Raw genomic sequence first — 16,680 nt, 5'->3', positions numbered from 1 at the left:
TCGTCCTTTCAAGTGTAGTAGCTCATAAAGGTGACGATTAATCCTTCTATTCACTGGTAAAACAGAAGTCCAAGAGTTGGGGTCTAGAGAATCATGTCCACATTAAGAACTGTTAACGCAGGTAACCGTCGAATAGCCAGTTTTGCGCAACATTTAAAACGTATCAACTCCCGAATCTTTTCTACATAATTTACACTTTGGGAATTTTTAAAACTTTTCCAATTCATGCTTTGTTCTTTATCGACTTTGTTAGTAAGCATATCGGTTTTACTCCATACGGTGACACAATGGTATGTCTGCGGACTCGCACCTCTAGAAACTGCGTTTCGATACCCGTGGTGGGCTGAACACAAATATCCTATTTTTTTGTTTTGTGCTTAATTCCAAACAATCAGTCAATACTCTACAGGTAAAAAAAAAAATCACTTCACTGGCACTTCCTTGAAGTTAAGCTGGGCCCCAGTAGCTCGGTAGTAATTCTTTTAGTTTATAACGCTAAAAATCTGGTTTTGATACCCGCGATGGTTTAAATAAACTATCAAAACAACGATTTGTCATAAGTGAAAATTTTTCTTTTACTTTTTTAACTTTTAGTTCTTGATAAGGAAAGTATGTTCTCGAAAGCGCTCGAAATGTTTTTTATCTTTTTTAATTACATTTGATTAAAATATTATAAGATTATAAAATATAGTGACTTAATTCATGTTCCAACGTTTTTCTTTGTTTGTTTTCTGTTTATATTCAGGAAGATTTTGGATGTCAGTGTTGGCAACGAGGTACTTTTGTTTTCTCTACATTCTATGTTAATAACTTCTTCCCACTTAAACCTAAAATGCTGTTATTTTACATGCACAAAGTACTTTACTTTCTACAAAAATACGCTCTAATGAAGCAAACTGAGAGATGTATGATCATAAAGTGCATTCAGACTTCACTATGTTGTGTTTTATTTCTGTCTTTTACTTTGACATTTAAAACACTCATTCATTCCAGGTGAAATAATTACTTTATCATATACACCTTGGACTATGCAAGAAAGAACATCAAACCTGAAAATCTGAAGTTATATATCTCTATAGAAAATTTATAACTTGTTTTAAGCACCAACTGAATACGAAGATCATTTATTTACAGTATTTACAGTAGTTGTGTAAGTACCACACACTTATCTGAAAACATCTCTTCCAGATCCCCCAAAAACACCACAGTTAAAAATTGTTGCTGCAACATATACATCCATTAAGCTTAGTTGGACCAATACTGACAAACAGCACAACATCATTACAGGTAAGATACACTTACTTATATGAACATTATAGCTAAATCACTGAAGTAATCTGTGAGAATCTATATCCAAATAAACGGTTTTTGTAAGATATAACGTTTGCTTCGTAGGATATTTGTTTTCCAAGACCTGCTGGATCTGTCCGTATTATTATTTGCAGGTAGACATTACAGGTAGACAAAGGTTGAATTAATGAATATGTAAAAACAAAAATACACGAATTAATCATTACTTTATTGTTAAAATTAATTATTTTTATCTTGCAATAACTCCTGCTGACAGTCAAGTGACTTTAAATATGAGTTGTGCGCTTTGGTTACTACAAGGTTTCTCATTGATTCTCAAGAATGACGTGTTTAGAACGATTTTTCAATGTCGTTTCTGATATCTTAAATTAAGAGACTACAGGAAATTGAAAAAAAATCTGACATGGAATATCACAGAAATATCATTTTAACAGTTCCATAATAACTTCCACGAAATATTAACTAGAATGTTAACATACAACTTCTAATTGAAGTAATCCAATAAATAATACTTGAGTGTCATAATACAACTTAGATTGACATGCAGATTTACGCTAATAACCTCCGGTAAATATTTCCTGCCAATTACTTCCTAGGAAAATTTATGTTTTCATTGTCAAACAGGTGTTTTCTTTGTTCAGTAATATGATATATAATATTACAGAAAGATTAATCTCAGAGTAGCTGTTATCTGAGACAAAACTTGCAATGTCTCGTAATAATTCCTAAATAAATTTTCAATATTTGCGTTTGACATAAAATAAAAATAATCATCTTTAGAATCATGCGGGTTTGTGTGTTTGTTGTTTTTTTCAGGATATTTCATTTACTATAAGAAACAATATGGTACGTGGGAAGAAAGACAAACTATGTCTGATCAGGAAAGTTACACTTTCCGTGACCTCTTCTGTGGCTCTCATTATCACTTCTACCTTGTTGCCTACAACAGTGCAGGGAAAGGCGAAAACAGTGATGTTGTAGCAGCTAAAACTCAGGGAAATGGTGAGTTTTTCAAAAAAAGGTTATTGGTAAATTAAAATAATTAAAATAACGCATAGATACTCTATCTACGTATTTTCGTCTTTAAAAAAGTGTGTATAAATAATTTTCATTAATCCATATAAATTGCGCTTCTTATTGTAGCGTTGTATAATTTTTTTATAACGAGGGAATAGCGTAAGGTAAGTTATAGAAATACTTGGAAGTGAAATCGAGCTATATACACTGACTGAGTGTTATTTTATTACAAATAGCTTTTATAGTAATGAAAACTATTTTTAAAACGGGTACAGTATTGGTGGCGATCATTTTAAAGTATACAAATTGGTCACACCAGTGATAGAAACGTCGTACCTGCTTTTAAAATTTTCTTTACTGTAAAAAGTGTAACTTGTATAAAGTAATACTTAGAACCATGAGTAAACTCAATACGAAACTATTAACCCTTAAACAGGGGGATGTTGTACGTAGCAGCATCAATTGATGATGGCCGCCGTTTAAGGGTTAATAAACTGGCTAACTGTATATATCTACCTATAAAATTGAAACATACATCTTTAAAACAAATATAACGTACATAATGATCAATCAACTGGTAAGCTGTTATAATAATAGGGTACTATAATAGAGTAGATATTCTGTTTTACTTATTCCTGTCATCTTGAAATTTCTTAAGTAAAATTTTTATTGCTATTAGAGTGCCATACTCACACTTACTTTCTTTATTCGCCTATCTCGATTTATTTGTTTTCTCTCGCATCTTAGTTGGTGTTCCCTTTTTTTTTCTACTTCTCTCTCTCTCTCTTTCTTATGCTGAACTTCTGCTTTTGCATTCTTTTCCCAAGATCAACCTGTCTCTTTATTTTGGATATTGCAACTTCTTGATTATAAAGTTTCATAACCATAGTTGGTTTTGTAATCTCCGACTAAATTTAGAAAGGCGACCGCTGTATCCGCACTCCAATCATTTTCTAATAATTTGGAATATTGTACTTCCGTTATTCGTTAAACACTAACCAGATATTGACATCTTTCTTACATTTTCGCAACTTCAAAAAGTGTTGCTACAATCTCATTTCATAACAACTATCGATATTAATATTTATTAAACACTGAAAATACTGAATATTAAAATTGAAGGCACACGGAATTGTGAGTACCGCAATATGAAATAACATATACGTTTTTAAATAATTAAAAATAGAAGATATTACATGGTTTAACAAAGATGTTGATAGATAGAATAAGCTTAATGTTTTTTCCTTTTATAAATGACATGAAAATGTTTATTTTCAACTACATGAAGCTAGCATTTTATTGCGAGTCATTGTATATATTTCTAAAAATGGCAAACAGTAAACACAATTAATGAACATTTAATTATTATAATTTTGCCTGCTATTTGTATTATTATCATCCTATTGGATTTTAATATAATAAAAAGAAACAATTACGATATTTATATAATTTTGTTAATAAACTTTTATAGTACCAAAGGCACCCAAGCGGCAAGCCTTCTTATCTATCAACGCTAGTTCAGTCAGTATTCACCTTACTACTTGGCAGAGTAACGGTTGTCCAATCAACTTTTTTGTCATCCAGTATAAGCCTCATCTACAATCAGAATGGATCTTGGTGTCGAACAACATAGTGGCGGAACAGAAGACTGTTGTAATTTCAGACTTAAACTCAGGTTCATGGTACACCTTGCTGGTGACAGCACATAACGATGTAGGCCCTACAGAAGCCGAGTACGTCTTCTCGACGCTAACGCTAGAAGGTGGTAGGTTTAAATTTCCATCTAAAATTTCTATTCTATCAGATTCACTTCCACTTCAGTCACGTGTATGCTTACAATGTGATATTTACGTGTTGTCAAAACATAATTATAAATATTGATACGAAATTTATAATTAAAAAATCGTTTGTTTTCAAACTAAACTTTTAGCAGTTTAACAGATCTCTAAAGCCCTTGTCCTCTTATGTTTCTTCTTAGCCACTGTCCCACCAGTATCTGCTCTTGATGTACCACGACCGGCCTTATACAAAAGTCTCAGTATCGTTGTCCCAAGTGGATGTGCAATAGTGGTTCTGTTCGTAATCATCATTGTTGCATGTGTTGTTGTAAAGAGAAGAAGACATTTTGATTCTGTTCCTGGGAGAGGTAAGAATTGATAAGCGTTATGCAACATGAAAACATGAAGAAAAGAAAATAATCTTGGTTTATCATTATATGAGTACGTAACTAAAACCATATTATGGAAAGAGCTAAAGTTCTTACAATTTTTTATTAGTGTTATCTACAATTTTATTACTAAATTACGTATGTGACGTATTGTACAATGAAAACCGAATAAAAAAAAAAAGAGATAAAAACTTGTTTGAAAATAATCACACAAAACCAAGTAATCTGAAATTACAATATAATAATATATGTGTTCATTTTGCAGGATAACTCAGGCATCAAGTCTGGTTTCATAAAAAAGAACCGTAAAATATTAATAAGTTTAAAATAAATTACAGACTCTAAAGAAACTATATGAGAAACGAGTTTATGAAAGCATCACAGTACAACGCTACATAGTAAACGGCACAAGTTAAATGTTGCTGCCTTGACGTTAATATGTTTTTGTTACTTTATAACTTTATGAAATTGGTTAAATTGCGAAGGATGCCGACTGAACAGACTGCTAGTTAGAAGTAATACTGGAAACGTTGTTATAACTCTTATGAACAAATGTTCAGTCAAATGGTTCATATAATTTTAATGGTTGATCCAATTACTCTCCAGAAAGTTTTATAAAAGTAAATTTTCGTTTTTAATTATTTATAAGAAAATTGCCATTTTGAGACAAATATTCATTTCAAGATGGTTTCCAAAAATTTATATTTTCAATTAAAATTTAAATGTTAAACGAGTGATTACGACCAAAGGCTTAAATATGTAAATATTTTTAAAATATCCATAACTTATTTTCATGAAACTTAGATTATTGAAAACTGTATGCCAAACGCCTCAGAACTTAAAAAGAGTCTCCCTCTTGTGTATTGAAGAAATGGAACCTACTAAGAACTAAATTTGTATAATCATCAAATATTTTGGATAAACTAACAGCAGTAAAAAGTAAATATATTTTACTTACGTGCCATTTACGATTAGTTCATTCTGCATAGTTTAACGTTTTGTTACTGTAGAATCTGATGAATCACCAGATTCTCTATAGTTATTTTTCACGAGAAATGCAAATGATATAACTGGCACAGATTTGGTGATTTTGTTGTTGTTTTTCATGATGAATTCCTCTTAAGAATTAAATTAATCTTAAAAGCACGTAATTCAACATAATTACTTTACTTAATATATTGTTCATGGATTTTGCCACTAGACAACCGCACCAGGGATGACAAAAGCTTGGAAGGAATAGGGCTGTCTGTTATGGAAGGGAAATCTTCTGGGAGCATTGGTAGTGGTAGTCCTAAAGAGCAACTCTATTATCCTTCCCCTTATGCTATGAGCAGACTACCAATGTTTCCAAAACACCTTCAGAGTTGCTCAGAATCAGATATTGTCCACAGCCTAAGGCGACCAGGACGGGAACACATCTACGATGTTCCCTTTCCAACAAAAGTGGTAAGAACTATAACTGAATTATTTCAACTTACAAGAAAAGTTATCCTATAAATTTCTAAGTTTGATTACCAATAATTATATTTTTTTACATTTTATATTTTTTACGCAATGCTTGTCAACGTTTTGCTCCTTTTTATTTCGTTTTTTTTCATATTTGAAGAATAAAATAACCCAACTATACTGTTTCAGACTTAAAAGTTTATGGTTAATACAAACATAAAACCTGAGAAATAATACAACATAGAAACACAAGCTTACAACTGCTAGTGATATTTATCTTTCAATTTACATATCGAAATTATATGTTACATAATCTGGGATAAAAGAAATAAAACTTTAATGCCTAATATGTTATAGATAACGATCTTTAAACGATATTAAGATTTTATTAGATAATGTACTGCATTTTTGGATGCTGTAGACCTCACTGAGCTGTTGTTCACTGTTGAAAATCCAACCATGGAATATTTAGTTCTCAATAATAGTACATAACGCTTAGTTTTGTGCTAGTAACAGATGTGAAAGTTATATAATTTTACTACATGTATTTCTCTCTGAAAGTTTTATAATGTTACTCATACAATTAAAGAATCATTATATATTTAATACTTGCCTATATATGTATATATATGCATAATACACGACGTACATTAGTTTAATTTCGATGCAAAAAAAACTGTAAAGTTTCACCTGAACATATTTACTTTGCTATGGCACACATGAATGCATTATTTTGTAATTCGAATTGTTTGCATTATAATGCTCGTATATGAGAGGATCAGCCAAATATCCTGAATCTCCTCGAGAATAGTTATCGGAAATGTTTTCAATTTTTATTGTTTGGTTCATTTTATGTTTTTGACATTATTGTGATCGAAAACTGATATCGGACTTAGAAGCTATGAATGTAATATACTATCTAGTCTTAGATTACGGTGTTTTTAAAAGAAATAAGTAAAAGTTAGTAAATCACAAAAATTCCCGTGTTTCAGCACACTGATGAAGATGTATATTCGCACATAATGGAAACATCGTCCATTCCTTTTCCCCAGGAAATAAATCGTTATCAAACTCCAAGTAAGTTTTTGCTTATATCTTGTAAAAGACATATAATATCCTATAAATTATAATTTTCGCTTCAAGTCTGAGCTAAATAAAAATAGCCAAAAATTTAATAAATTATTTCATATTGTTACGAACAACAGTAAGCAAACTTTAACATGTGCTTCAATTATCTTGAATTTGAAACACCAAATAAGCCAAACTTTCCATTAATTCGTTTTCTATTTATTTTACTTATGCTATATCTGATATGCATTATTTGCATCATCACAAGAAATATCTTGAAATCTATCTAAGAAGTAAATTTTGTTTTAATCTCGCAGAATTTCGTGCTGCTGCTAATGCGATCAAAACATCTATTTCAGGATGCTTTCTTAAGATAAAGTACGACTTTAATTTAACTTGCTTATTAGTTATCTAGTTTTTCATTTTATTATATTTTGCGTGCCAATACGTTTTCGAATATTTGCCCACTTCCGCTATAGCAGTTATTCTAGGGTTGAAATTTCATGTGGTAAAATTGCTATCGTATTGGTTTATTTACAATCGGTTTCTAAACAACTGATAAATTAAGGCCTACGTAAAGCTTTTAAATTATGTTAGGTCTATTAGGCTTTATTTTTATAAGCTTCTAAATAACGACATAGTGGTAATAAGGCTAAGATATTAGGCCTAATTAGCAACTGCGCTGATTCTTTAGATGAAAGGAATTGCCAAGTAGATTTTTAAATTCGACGATCATATTGTTCTGTCGTAGAAATTATTATTAATATTGTGTATTCCGCAAGTTTTGTTTACAACATTGTGCCTCATTGAGAAATATGTTTCAACATCTTGTTTTACGATTATTTTATTATGATATTAACTCGACGCCTTTGAAACATTAGTTATGTCTCATATTGTACTCTGATTTTGATTAACTGTGTTCATTATATGATTTATACTTTCAATATGTTTACGTTCTCAGAAGTAGTTTTCTCAAGACCATTAAAGTCAGCACCACGTCATTCCAGGGATCGTCAAACAGAGGAATGTAGAAGACCGAGCAATAAAGGGATTCATGGTCGTCAAAGCTTGGCCTCCGATGGGTAACACAATATGATTATCCATTAATCTGTTCATTTTATATATTATTTCATATATTTGTTAATTAACTCATTTAACTCTCTATACACCTAAATATGTTCAGTACTGTTAGATTACGTGCGAGAGTCATCACAGAAAACCTTTTAATTCAGAAGTATTAAAGTCAGTGCACAAAAACATTTATCAACTTGTTTGTATCAGTATGTCCACTGATGAGTCCAGAATAAGGCGTAGTTGTCTACTCCTCTCCCGATAAAGAAACTAATGATGCCTCAGGACATATCTCTCAAATTAGTTTGTCATTTAAGTCGAAATCCTTTATCCCGACCACATTAGTTTACACTCGTCTCCCTTTCTATAAATACTGAGCACGCCTGTAATATTTAGCTGTTTATTTTATTTTATTTTATATATAAATTATGTGTCTTTTTATTATCTATATACTTTCCACTTAAATCCATGTGTGTTCATTTTCATTAGTAAATTCTAAAAAATAAGTAATGTGCTTTTTTGTATTCTTATTACGTTAAATATTTACTCCAAAGTGGCATAAGGGGAATATCTGTTTTACCAATTTGTTAAACTAATATGAATTAATATATACGCTCTCTGTGAAGTACCGTAAGGTAACACGTTAACGGTAAAATTTTCGAAACCTCAATGTAGACATTCGACTGATGAGAGTGACAGTGAAGCCACAACGTACTTCTTCAGAAGAAATCTCACCAGCAGTCGTCAGGATCCCCAAGATATATCCGAGACTGAATGCGATCGGGACCAGAATGAGCTTAGAGAAAAAGGTAGCTATCGAACACAGACAAAACATGACACTTACAGACAGCAAGGAACCTGTTGATTCATCTAGACCCTGTCTTCCAATAAAGCATATTGAATATCCAAAAATTTCCAAGTCAGCCCAAATTGTTAAAATGTTTATTAAGATTTATCTCAAACTCCCAAAATTCTATCACATCAACCTCATCTGAAGGCAACCCATTCCAAATGCCAACCCCCCTGTTAGAAAAATAAAATAAAACAGGTTATAATTTCATTGCTTGGACCGCATTTAGATTTGAATTTAGCATTTCTATAGAAACAGTCAAAAATCCTATTTGCCCTACCACAAGCAACAGTATATTGCACGGATGGCTTAAGAGATTGGTTAACCAGAACACTAAGATTTATTCTTCCAGAATGCTGTTGAGTTTATTCTCATCAAAACCATTTTCATAATATATAATGTTTATTACAATTAAAAACAACCTGCCATTTATTTGCCTAATTCATCAAATAATCTAAATCCTTTCCTGATGCAGTAGCATCCTCATTACAGCCAACAACACTAAAGACCTTAATATCATCAGTAAATTTTGGCAAGTTATTGATCATTCCTTCATCTTTGTCACTTGTCTAAATGAAAAGGAACAAAGGTTTTAACACTGAGTTCTAAAGTACCCAACTTTTGACATTAAGCTGGTCCCACTGAATTTCATTTATAAGAAACCTCTGCTTTCTTCCGTCCAACCATTTTTCTATCTAATGAGTCAACTTATCCCCTGAATCTGTGTAGATTACTTTGTTAACTAACTGCCCTTTTATCTGATACTTTGTCAAATGCTTCCTTGAAATCCAGATACACCAAATTCACACCCTTACCTTTATATACGTAAGCAGTAACTTTTTCAAAGCATGGCAAAAGACTAATAAGGCAAGATGTTCCTCTAGTGAGACTGTGCTAACTATCAATTAAAAGTTTAAACTTTGTTAAGCGACTTTTCAAAGCATTTATTATCAAAACTTCAAACACGTTTGTTAATATTAATGTATAACTAATAAGCCTATAGCCACTGGAAGAATTCTCATAACCTCCCTTGAAAAGAGAAGTGACATTATCCATCCATTCTTCTGATGCCTACCAACTATTCAGGGACTTACAAAAATGGTAGCAAATGGCTTACATATCCAATCTTCAACCTTCTTCAAAACCCTTGGGGAAATATCATCTAGACCAGGAATATTATCTTTCTTTAAATTACACATTGTTTTCTCAACAAGCTAACAATTAATGTGATTATTTTGTTCGATTTTGTTATCATCCAGTAGTTATTCAGCATAAGGAAAAACTTTTTAAATCTTCATTAACAAAACCTGAAGGAAAATTAGAATTTAAATAACCCAACCATCAGATTTCGCCTTCCTGTATCCTTTCTCAAAGGCTCTACTCCCATCCTAATATTTTACTTTCCCTTAATGTATTTAAAGAAATATTTACTTTTATTTTTTACATTTTCAACCAGTCTTTCTTCATGTTGGGTTTCTTTTATTTGCTAATTTTCCATTTGACCAATTCTTTTGATCTCCTGTAATCCTCAAAACCATCTATTATTACTATCAGTTGAAACATTTTGTGTTTATAGTACTTTCTTTTAAGTTGATTCTTTATACCCTTTGTGAGCCAACCTGGTTTTACGCTTGCAGCCATCTTTTTTAATTTTTTTTTTATGTAAAAAATAACCTATCTTGAATAATTGTCAATTTTTATTTGGGTTTTTTTTTCCACACTTGATCAGTATCTTCAATTAATTTATTTGCCTGATTGGCAGCAGATAATTCATGTCTAATTTCTTCAAAATTTATTGTTTTTTTATTTGGAATCAATATCTTATTATTCCTTATCTCTATATGCGGCAAAACATCAAACCTAATTGAGCTATGATCACTTTCATTCAAATGTTTGATAATCCCCACCCTCTAAACTATATCTGTAGTAAAAGTTAAAAACAATTTAAAATTTCTTTGTTCCTAATAGGTTCTCACATTGGTAAAGAAAACCATACTGAACAGTTTCTAAAAACTTCTCTCTCGTTCCCAATCTATATTCCTGAAATTAAAAGTTCCCCATAATTAGGATTTCGTTAACAACTAAAATTTTATTTTTTACTATATTTTTTCTGTTAAATGTTATAAGTTTCATCTATTTGTCAGTAATTTCAAATAAAAACCTTCTCGATATATATATATATATTTTCTGACTAAAGGCCTAAATAGATTCACTGTTCTCGCTGTTATCCTTAATATCCTCAACTTTAAACAGGATGTCACTCACATTTTACATACAAAGCCATCGTCCCCTTTTTGGTACTTTATCCTAACTTGATGAGATATAATCCTGTATTTCAAAGAAATTTCTTGAATAAAAACTGTCTGCATTTAACCAAGTTTTGGGTATTCTAATTGTATATCAAAGTTTTCCATTCCGACGATTGCTCCAAAATTATCTATTTTATTTTGTACACTTTTACCACTAAAACATTAAGACTCCCCTGATGGGACAGCGGTAATTCTTCGGATTTACAATTCTAAAATGTGGCGTTCGATGGGCACGGTAGATAGCCCGATATTGCTTTGTTTTAAAAAAAACTCAATACTAATAATTTGACCTACACCTAAAACTACCTTTCTACTTTGTTGTTACGCTTTAAATTTTATTTTTTCTCCATTTAATTTATCCTGGTCCTCACCACTTTCTACTCCTGCCCTTACAATTGAATAGCAATGCACTAAAATTAGAACCTTGTTTCTTATACCACTGTGTAGAAACAATTTCATACATTTATCTTACAGACTGTTTGACTTTGACATTTCGTATTTACAAAATATAATTTGTGTAACCTTAAAACAAAAGGAACATTGGATCATTAATAAACCATGAGGCTTATGTCTAGACCGTTTATTATGATCATCCTTCACTGAAGTATTTCTGAAAGGTGTCTAACACTACGAATTTTAAAGAAATTGTTCGAGGCCTGAACAAGTCATCGTTGGGTGATTCGGTTAACATTCGTATGAATCACACTTGTATAGTTTGGATCATTTGATCATTATGAAATCAAACTCAAACCATATAATGAGATATTTAAATTAAATATGTTAAAATCTATATTTTCTAGAAGTATTTGTACATTTGGCGATGGGTTTTTTTTTCCCTTTTGTACGTGTTTCGTTTGAATTTCGCGCAAAACTACACGAGTTCTATCTGCACTAGCCGTCCCTAATTTAGCACTGTAAGACTAGAGGGAAGGCAGTTAGTCATCACTACCCACCGCCAACTCTTGGGCTACTCTTTTACCAACGAAAAGTGGAATTTACCATCACATTATAACATCCCTACGGCAGAAAAAGCGAACATATTTGTTGCGACTGGGATTCGAACCATAACCATAGGATTTCGTATTCAAACGCCTTAACCACCTGCTCATGCCAGGCCCCAAGGAAGTGATAAAAGTCCTTATAGTTATTGCTTTATAATTGTCTCATGAAAATAGTATTGAGTTTCAATAATTTTGCTAATAAAAGCTATTTATATAATTAAAAACAGTTTATATAATTATAAAACTGGTTGATCTTTTCTTAACAAGAATATAATCTGTGGTTACTGATCAAAATGAAATATATTACCTTCCTCATCAATAACTTTTGTTTCGGTTTTTTCATAACTTGCTTTTGTTATCATCTGTATCATATAAAAGTTTGAGTTCGTCGTTAGAAAATATTTTCTTCTTAAAAAAAACAAACTAGAAAGTCCTTATATTTTATTTTTCAGGACGAACCATCGTTAATGTGGATGGTTTCAACATTCGATATGAACAGTATTCCTGAACACTTGGAATAAAAACGTTTTGAGGAAGAAAAGTTTTCTTTTCAAATCAAAAACTCTCAAACAGAAAAAAATCGTAAATTCCAACTCTTGTGTAAATAGTATAGATCACAGTTGAAACAAAGTGAAGTGAGGAACTTCAGTATGTGTTAAAACCTTCAATAATGTGAACATTCTATATTTAACAAAATATTTTACAGCTATAAATATGGCTGAAGTATAATTCTATTTGACTTTGTAATGAAGATGGTAAGTAAGTTCTAAGAACAAATATAACTTTCAATTCGATTGTAATCTTTTGCGAATCACGTCTTTACATAACGTAAATATTAAAAGATCTCTAAGCGTTAAATCAACAGTCTAGGATTCGTGAAACTGTCTGACAGAAACAAGTAAAAAGAAAGTTTATTAAAAATTAAGACATCAAACTTACCACGTCACGATCGAGACTTTTGAGCTATCTAAGGAACTAACTGAACGAAAAATTGAAATCCTTATTATATCCAATATTTGAAAGATTTGTGTCTGCCAAATGTTCGTGACATGTGAAATTATATAATAATGCGTTGAACATTTAAAACTTACTTGGTGTTGAAATTATATAAATGTTTTATTAAAGTAAAAGAAAAATATGTTTAACATCTATCTGTATTTGTCTGTTTGTAATATTCGATGAAATTTTTATATAACCATATTGATGTTGACAATGTACAACCATCTTCTTTCGAAAAACGTAATTATTTATATATATTTTCTTTGAGAAACGAGTGCTTCACTTTTAGCATTCAATTCAAAATAACTATTTAAGAAAATGGAATAGATTTTGTCATATTTCTTTTGAGTTTTTTTAATTATCACATTAGATATTAATTTTAAAAACTAGACTATTCAGTTTGTTTATCACACATTTTGTCGTGTTGAAAATTTGACAACAACTGTATTACTTATTTGTTGTTGCAACTTCACTTCCTGCTTTTGAATATATTGCTTTCTATGAATAATAACAAAATGATCAAATGGTGTATCAGAAACGTTCCTTTAAATTATATTTTTATCGCTATCGTAACGTATGTTTCAATGTACAATATCCATTATTACTAATATGAAATGTGTTTTTATGTCACAGAAGTTATAAATATTAAAGTGGTAGGGTTTTCAAGCAAGTTATTCTTAACAGATCCATTAAGTGGTTTCAGCAAGTAATGGGCACATGCATCGTTTCAGGTGTATACTTCTTTACCGTAAGTTATTGATAGCATTTGGACACGACATAATGGATAAAATGTTTCTAACAAACTAAACATAAACTACTGTACGATGATTGGTTGTATATAAACTTAGATAAGATTACTTTTTGATCCTTTACTCTTGCTGAGTGAAATGAAAACTTTCAGTGTGATTTATAACTTATTTCACAACCAATAGGAGATGCATATCATCACATTCATTGTAAAATATTACATGTGAATGAAACAATTATATTTATGAATTAACAGGATAGTTTATTCGCCCTTGAACATGTTTTGATTGAACATTTTTTTTCTAAATGAAATAAGTAAGTACTTCTACCAGAGACTTTTTGAAACATTCTTTTTGCCCATGTTTCTGTGATAGACCCAACTGCAGCACAACTGTAGATTTTTATAGCGATTTTATTATTATTTTTATGTACGTTTTGATCATATACTGTAGTATGTGGTTAACATACTGATAATTATAACCAAAGAGCAACCCATGAACATTAAGCAGGATTACGTTTACGGCGTGTTGATACCAAGTAAATTTTCTGTTCTTAAATCTTACCAGTACCGATTTATGAAAAAACGTCGAGTTTGTATGTATGTATATACGTTAACATGTAAAGAAAAAATGAATTGGGATTCTGCACTATTTGTTGTAATTAGGTCAGTCTTTGCACTTTTTCCTCTTTTTTTATTTATTGTAAATTACTGATGTACACATTTTAGACTTCATTATGATGTTCATTGAAGTATCTGATTTTTATGGGGTCTGGAACATCTTCAGAAGATACCATTTAGTTATCATTTATTCCCAGCATCCTATTTATAATAGCATGCTTAATTACCACAACTGGTTGCAGATGGTGAAGAGAAATTTTAAACACGATGCCAGATAGGCATGAACACCCATATATTATTCCATATTTAAGATTGGAATTTAATTTCACGTATAAGGTATGTGAATACTGATTAGGTCTGTATGGGTTCTGTTTCCACAGACATCTTCCTAAATACGTTACACTTTACCACTATTTTTTTTAATTTGTATCTAAGATGTATTTGTCTATGTTATTTATTTGTGTTTCGCCTAGTTGTTTGTCAGAAATAAATAGATATACATGTTTATATATGTGGGAGTGGTGGGTGTATTTGTTTCATTGCCTAGTACTGACTAACCTCATAAAAATAATACTTCGGCTTTGGTAGCAGTAAAAGAACAAATTGAAACAAGCACGTAAAACTTAAGGAAGGCTTAACTGTGAAGGAAACAATCAGCACGGGAAATCCAGTACAGGCATATACTCTGGATACAGGAGTGTTAGCAGATTACCAAGTAATCGTTGGGAACGAAGTTGAGAAAGTACAGGTCTTACTTTAATACATATATATAAATACATAAGAACTCTGACAGTTATAAAGGGCATTCAGTTCTCTTTAATTGTAAAAAATAAAATAAGCAGAAAATTTTAGTTATAAACTACAAAGGATTTTTTCATTCGATGAGAAGAAGTTATAAGGTTTTGAAATTCGACTCTTGTATCAATACTTTTGTTGATTTCAATAAATGTATCGTATGAACTTATGATTTATATGTGTTACATGGTATGTTCCTTGAGTATTACTTCTTACCAAAACGTTGTCAAAAGTGGAAATACAAGATTATGCCAAGAGCAGTTGTGTAGGAGACATGTAAGTTTGACCAGGTTCGAGGATCATGCCCTTCGTGAAATAGCAATAAACTTTCTACTAAAGAATAATAAAAATCATCATAAAAAATGAATAGTTTACATACAATGAAATAAAACAACATTAGCCTTTAAATTTAATATTCAGCTAAATCAGTTGGGCAAAACGTCAAATTCGTTTAGTAATGTACAAATAGTCAAGACATAACTAAATGTTTAAGAAACAAAATTAATTCATAGTCAACTCAAACTCGCGGATTTCACCAAATGAAACCAAATATTTTTATTCAACCAAAGCTGTCGTTTTACGTTTGTAACAAAACTGAGTTAGACACAAACAAGTAAATTACATGAACCAAGTCTGGTGTCATGTTATCTGAATGACGCTTAACGTTCACCAATTGTAAACTAAATTTCTCTATACTTCTATTGCAACACGAATAAATGTGAAAAGAAAAACATGTAACTAAATTCTTGAATATAATAAATTACATTCACATTCTACTCTTGAGCATGCGATACTAAAATGTGATTAATTACATGCAAAATGAACATGGAGAAACTATCCCTGGAATGCGTTAAAGTTATTTAATTTGTCCATATGTAGCACACATCCACTCATTTATTTCATGCGTTTGTAGAAACCGAATTATGAATAAGAGAGAATTATACTGTTATTAATTTTATTTGGAATGTCTCCCAGTGGGATAGCTAAAAATTCACTGACGTGCAGTGTTAAACTCTGGGATTCGATTCTCTGCAATGTACCCAAACATGGCCAGGTGATTAGGGTGCTTATCTGGCAATCTGAGGGTTGCGGATTCGAATTCCCGTTCCACAAAAACTGCTCGTCATTTCAGACGTGGAAAGTTATACTGTGACCATTAATCCAACTATTCAAACAAAGAAATGAAAGGTATGAATTTTCATAAGTTACACAGTAGTGTAGCCAAACAGTACTGAAAACAGTAACTTTTTTCTGACTTTCGTCAAATGTTCGATTTGATT

General features: G+C 31.1%; 1 protein-coding gene across 3 annotated transcripts in view; it reads left to right on the top strand.

Moving 5' to 3' along the window:
- Positions 1 to 15,565, top strand: part of LOC143252689 (cell adhesion molecule Dscam1-like) — a 125,489-nt gene extending 109,924 nt beyond the window's left edge. The window contains exons 18-26 of one of the 3 annotated variants that reach the window (XM_076505221.1): positions 1,189 to 1,287; positions 2,128 to 2,313; positions 3,800 to 4,093; positions 4,307 to 4,474; positions 5,697 to 5,941; positions 6,934 to 7,018; positions 7,971 to 8,091; positions 8,756 to 8,889; positions 12,693 to 15,565. In XM_076505221.1, coding sequence (XP_076361336.1) covers positions 1,189 to 1,287; positions 2,128 to 2,313; positions 3,800 to 4,093; positions 4,307 to 4,474; positions 5,697 to 5,941; positions 6,934 to 7,018; positions 7,971 to 8,091; positions 8,756 to 8,889; positions 12,693 to 12,748 — 1,388 coding nt within the window. In that variant the 3' untranslated portion in view covers positions 12,749 to 15,565. Of the gene's footprint in view, positions 1 to 1,188; positions 1,288 to 2,127; positions 2,314 to 3,799; positions 4,094 to 4,306; positions 4,475 to 5,696; positions 5,942 to 6,933; positions 7,019 to 7,970; positions 8,092 to 8,755; positions 9,141 to 12,692 lie in introns of those variants that run through there. The other 2 variants (XM_076505222.1, XM_076505220.1) reach the window with 2 other exon arrangements.
- Positions 15,566 to 16,680: the final 1,115 nt, after the last annotated feature.

Source organism: Tachypleus tridentatus, chromosome 6 (genome assembly GCF_004210375.1).
Source record: "Tachypleus tridentatus isolate NWPU-2018 chromosome 6, ASM421037v1, whole genome shotgun sequence".
In the NCBI taxonomy this organism is placed as follows: domain Eukaryota; kingdom Metazoa; phylum Arthropoda; class Merostomata; order Xiphosura; family Limulidae; genus Tachypleus; species Tachypleus tridentatus.
The sequence above is the reverse complement of the archived record's forward strand: the minus strand, read 5'-3'. Positions and strand labels throughout refer to the sequence as shown.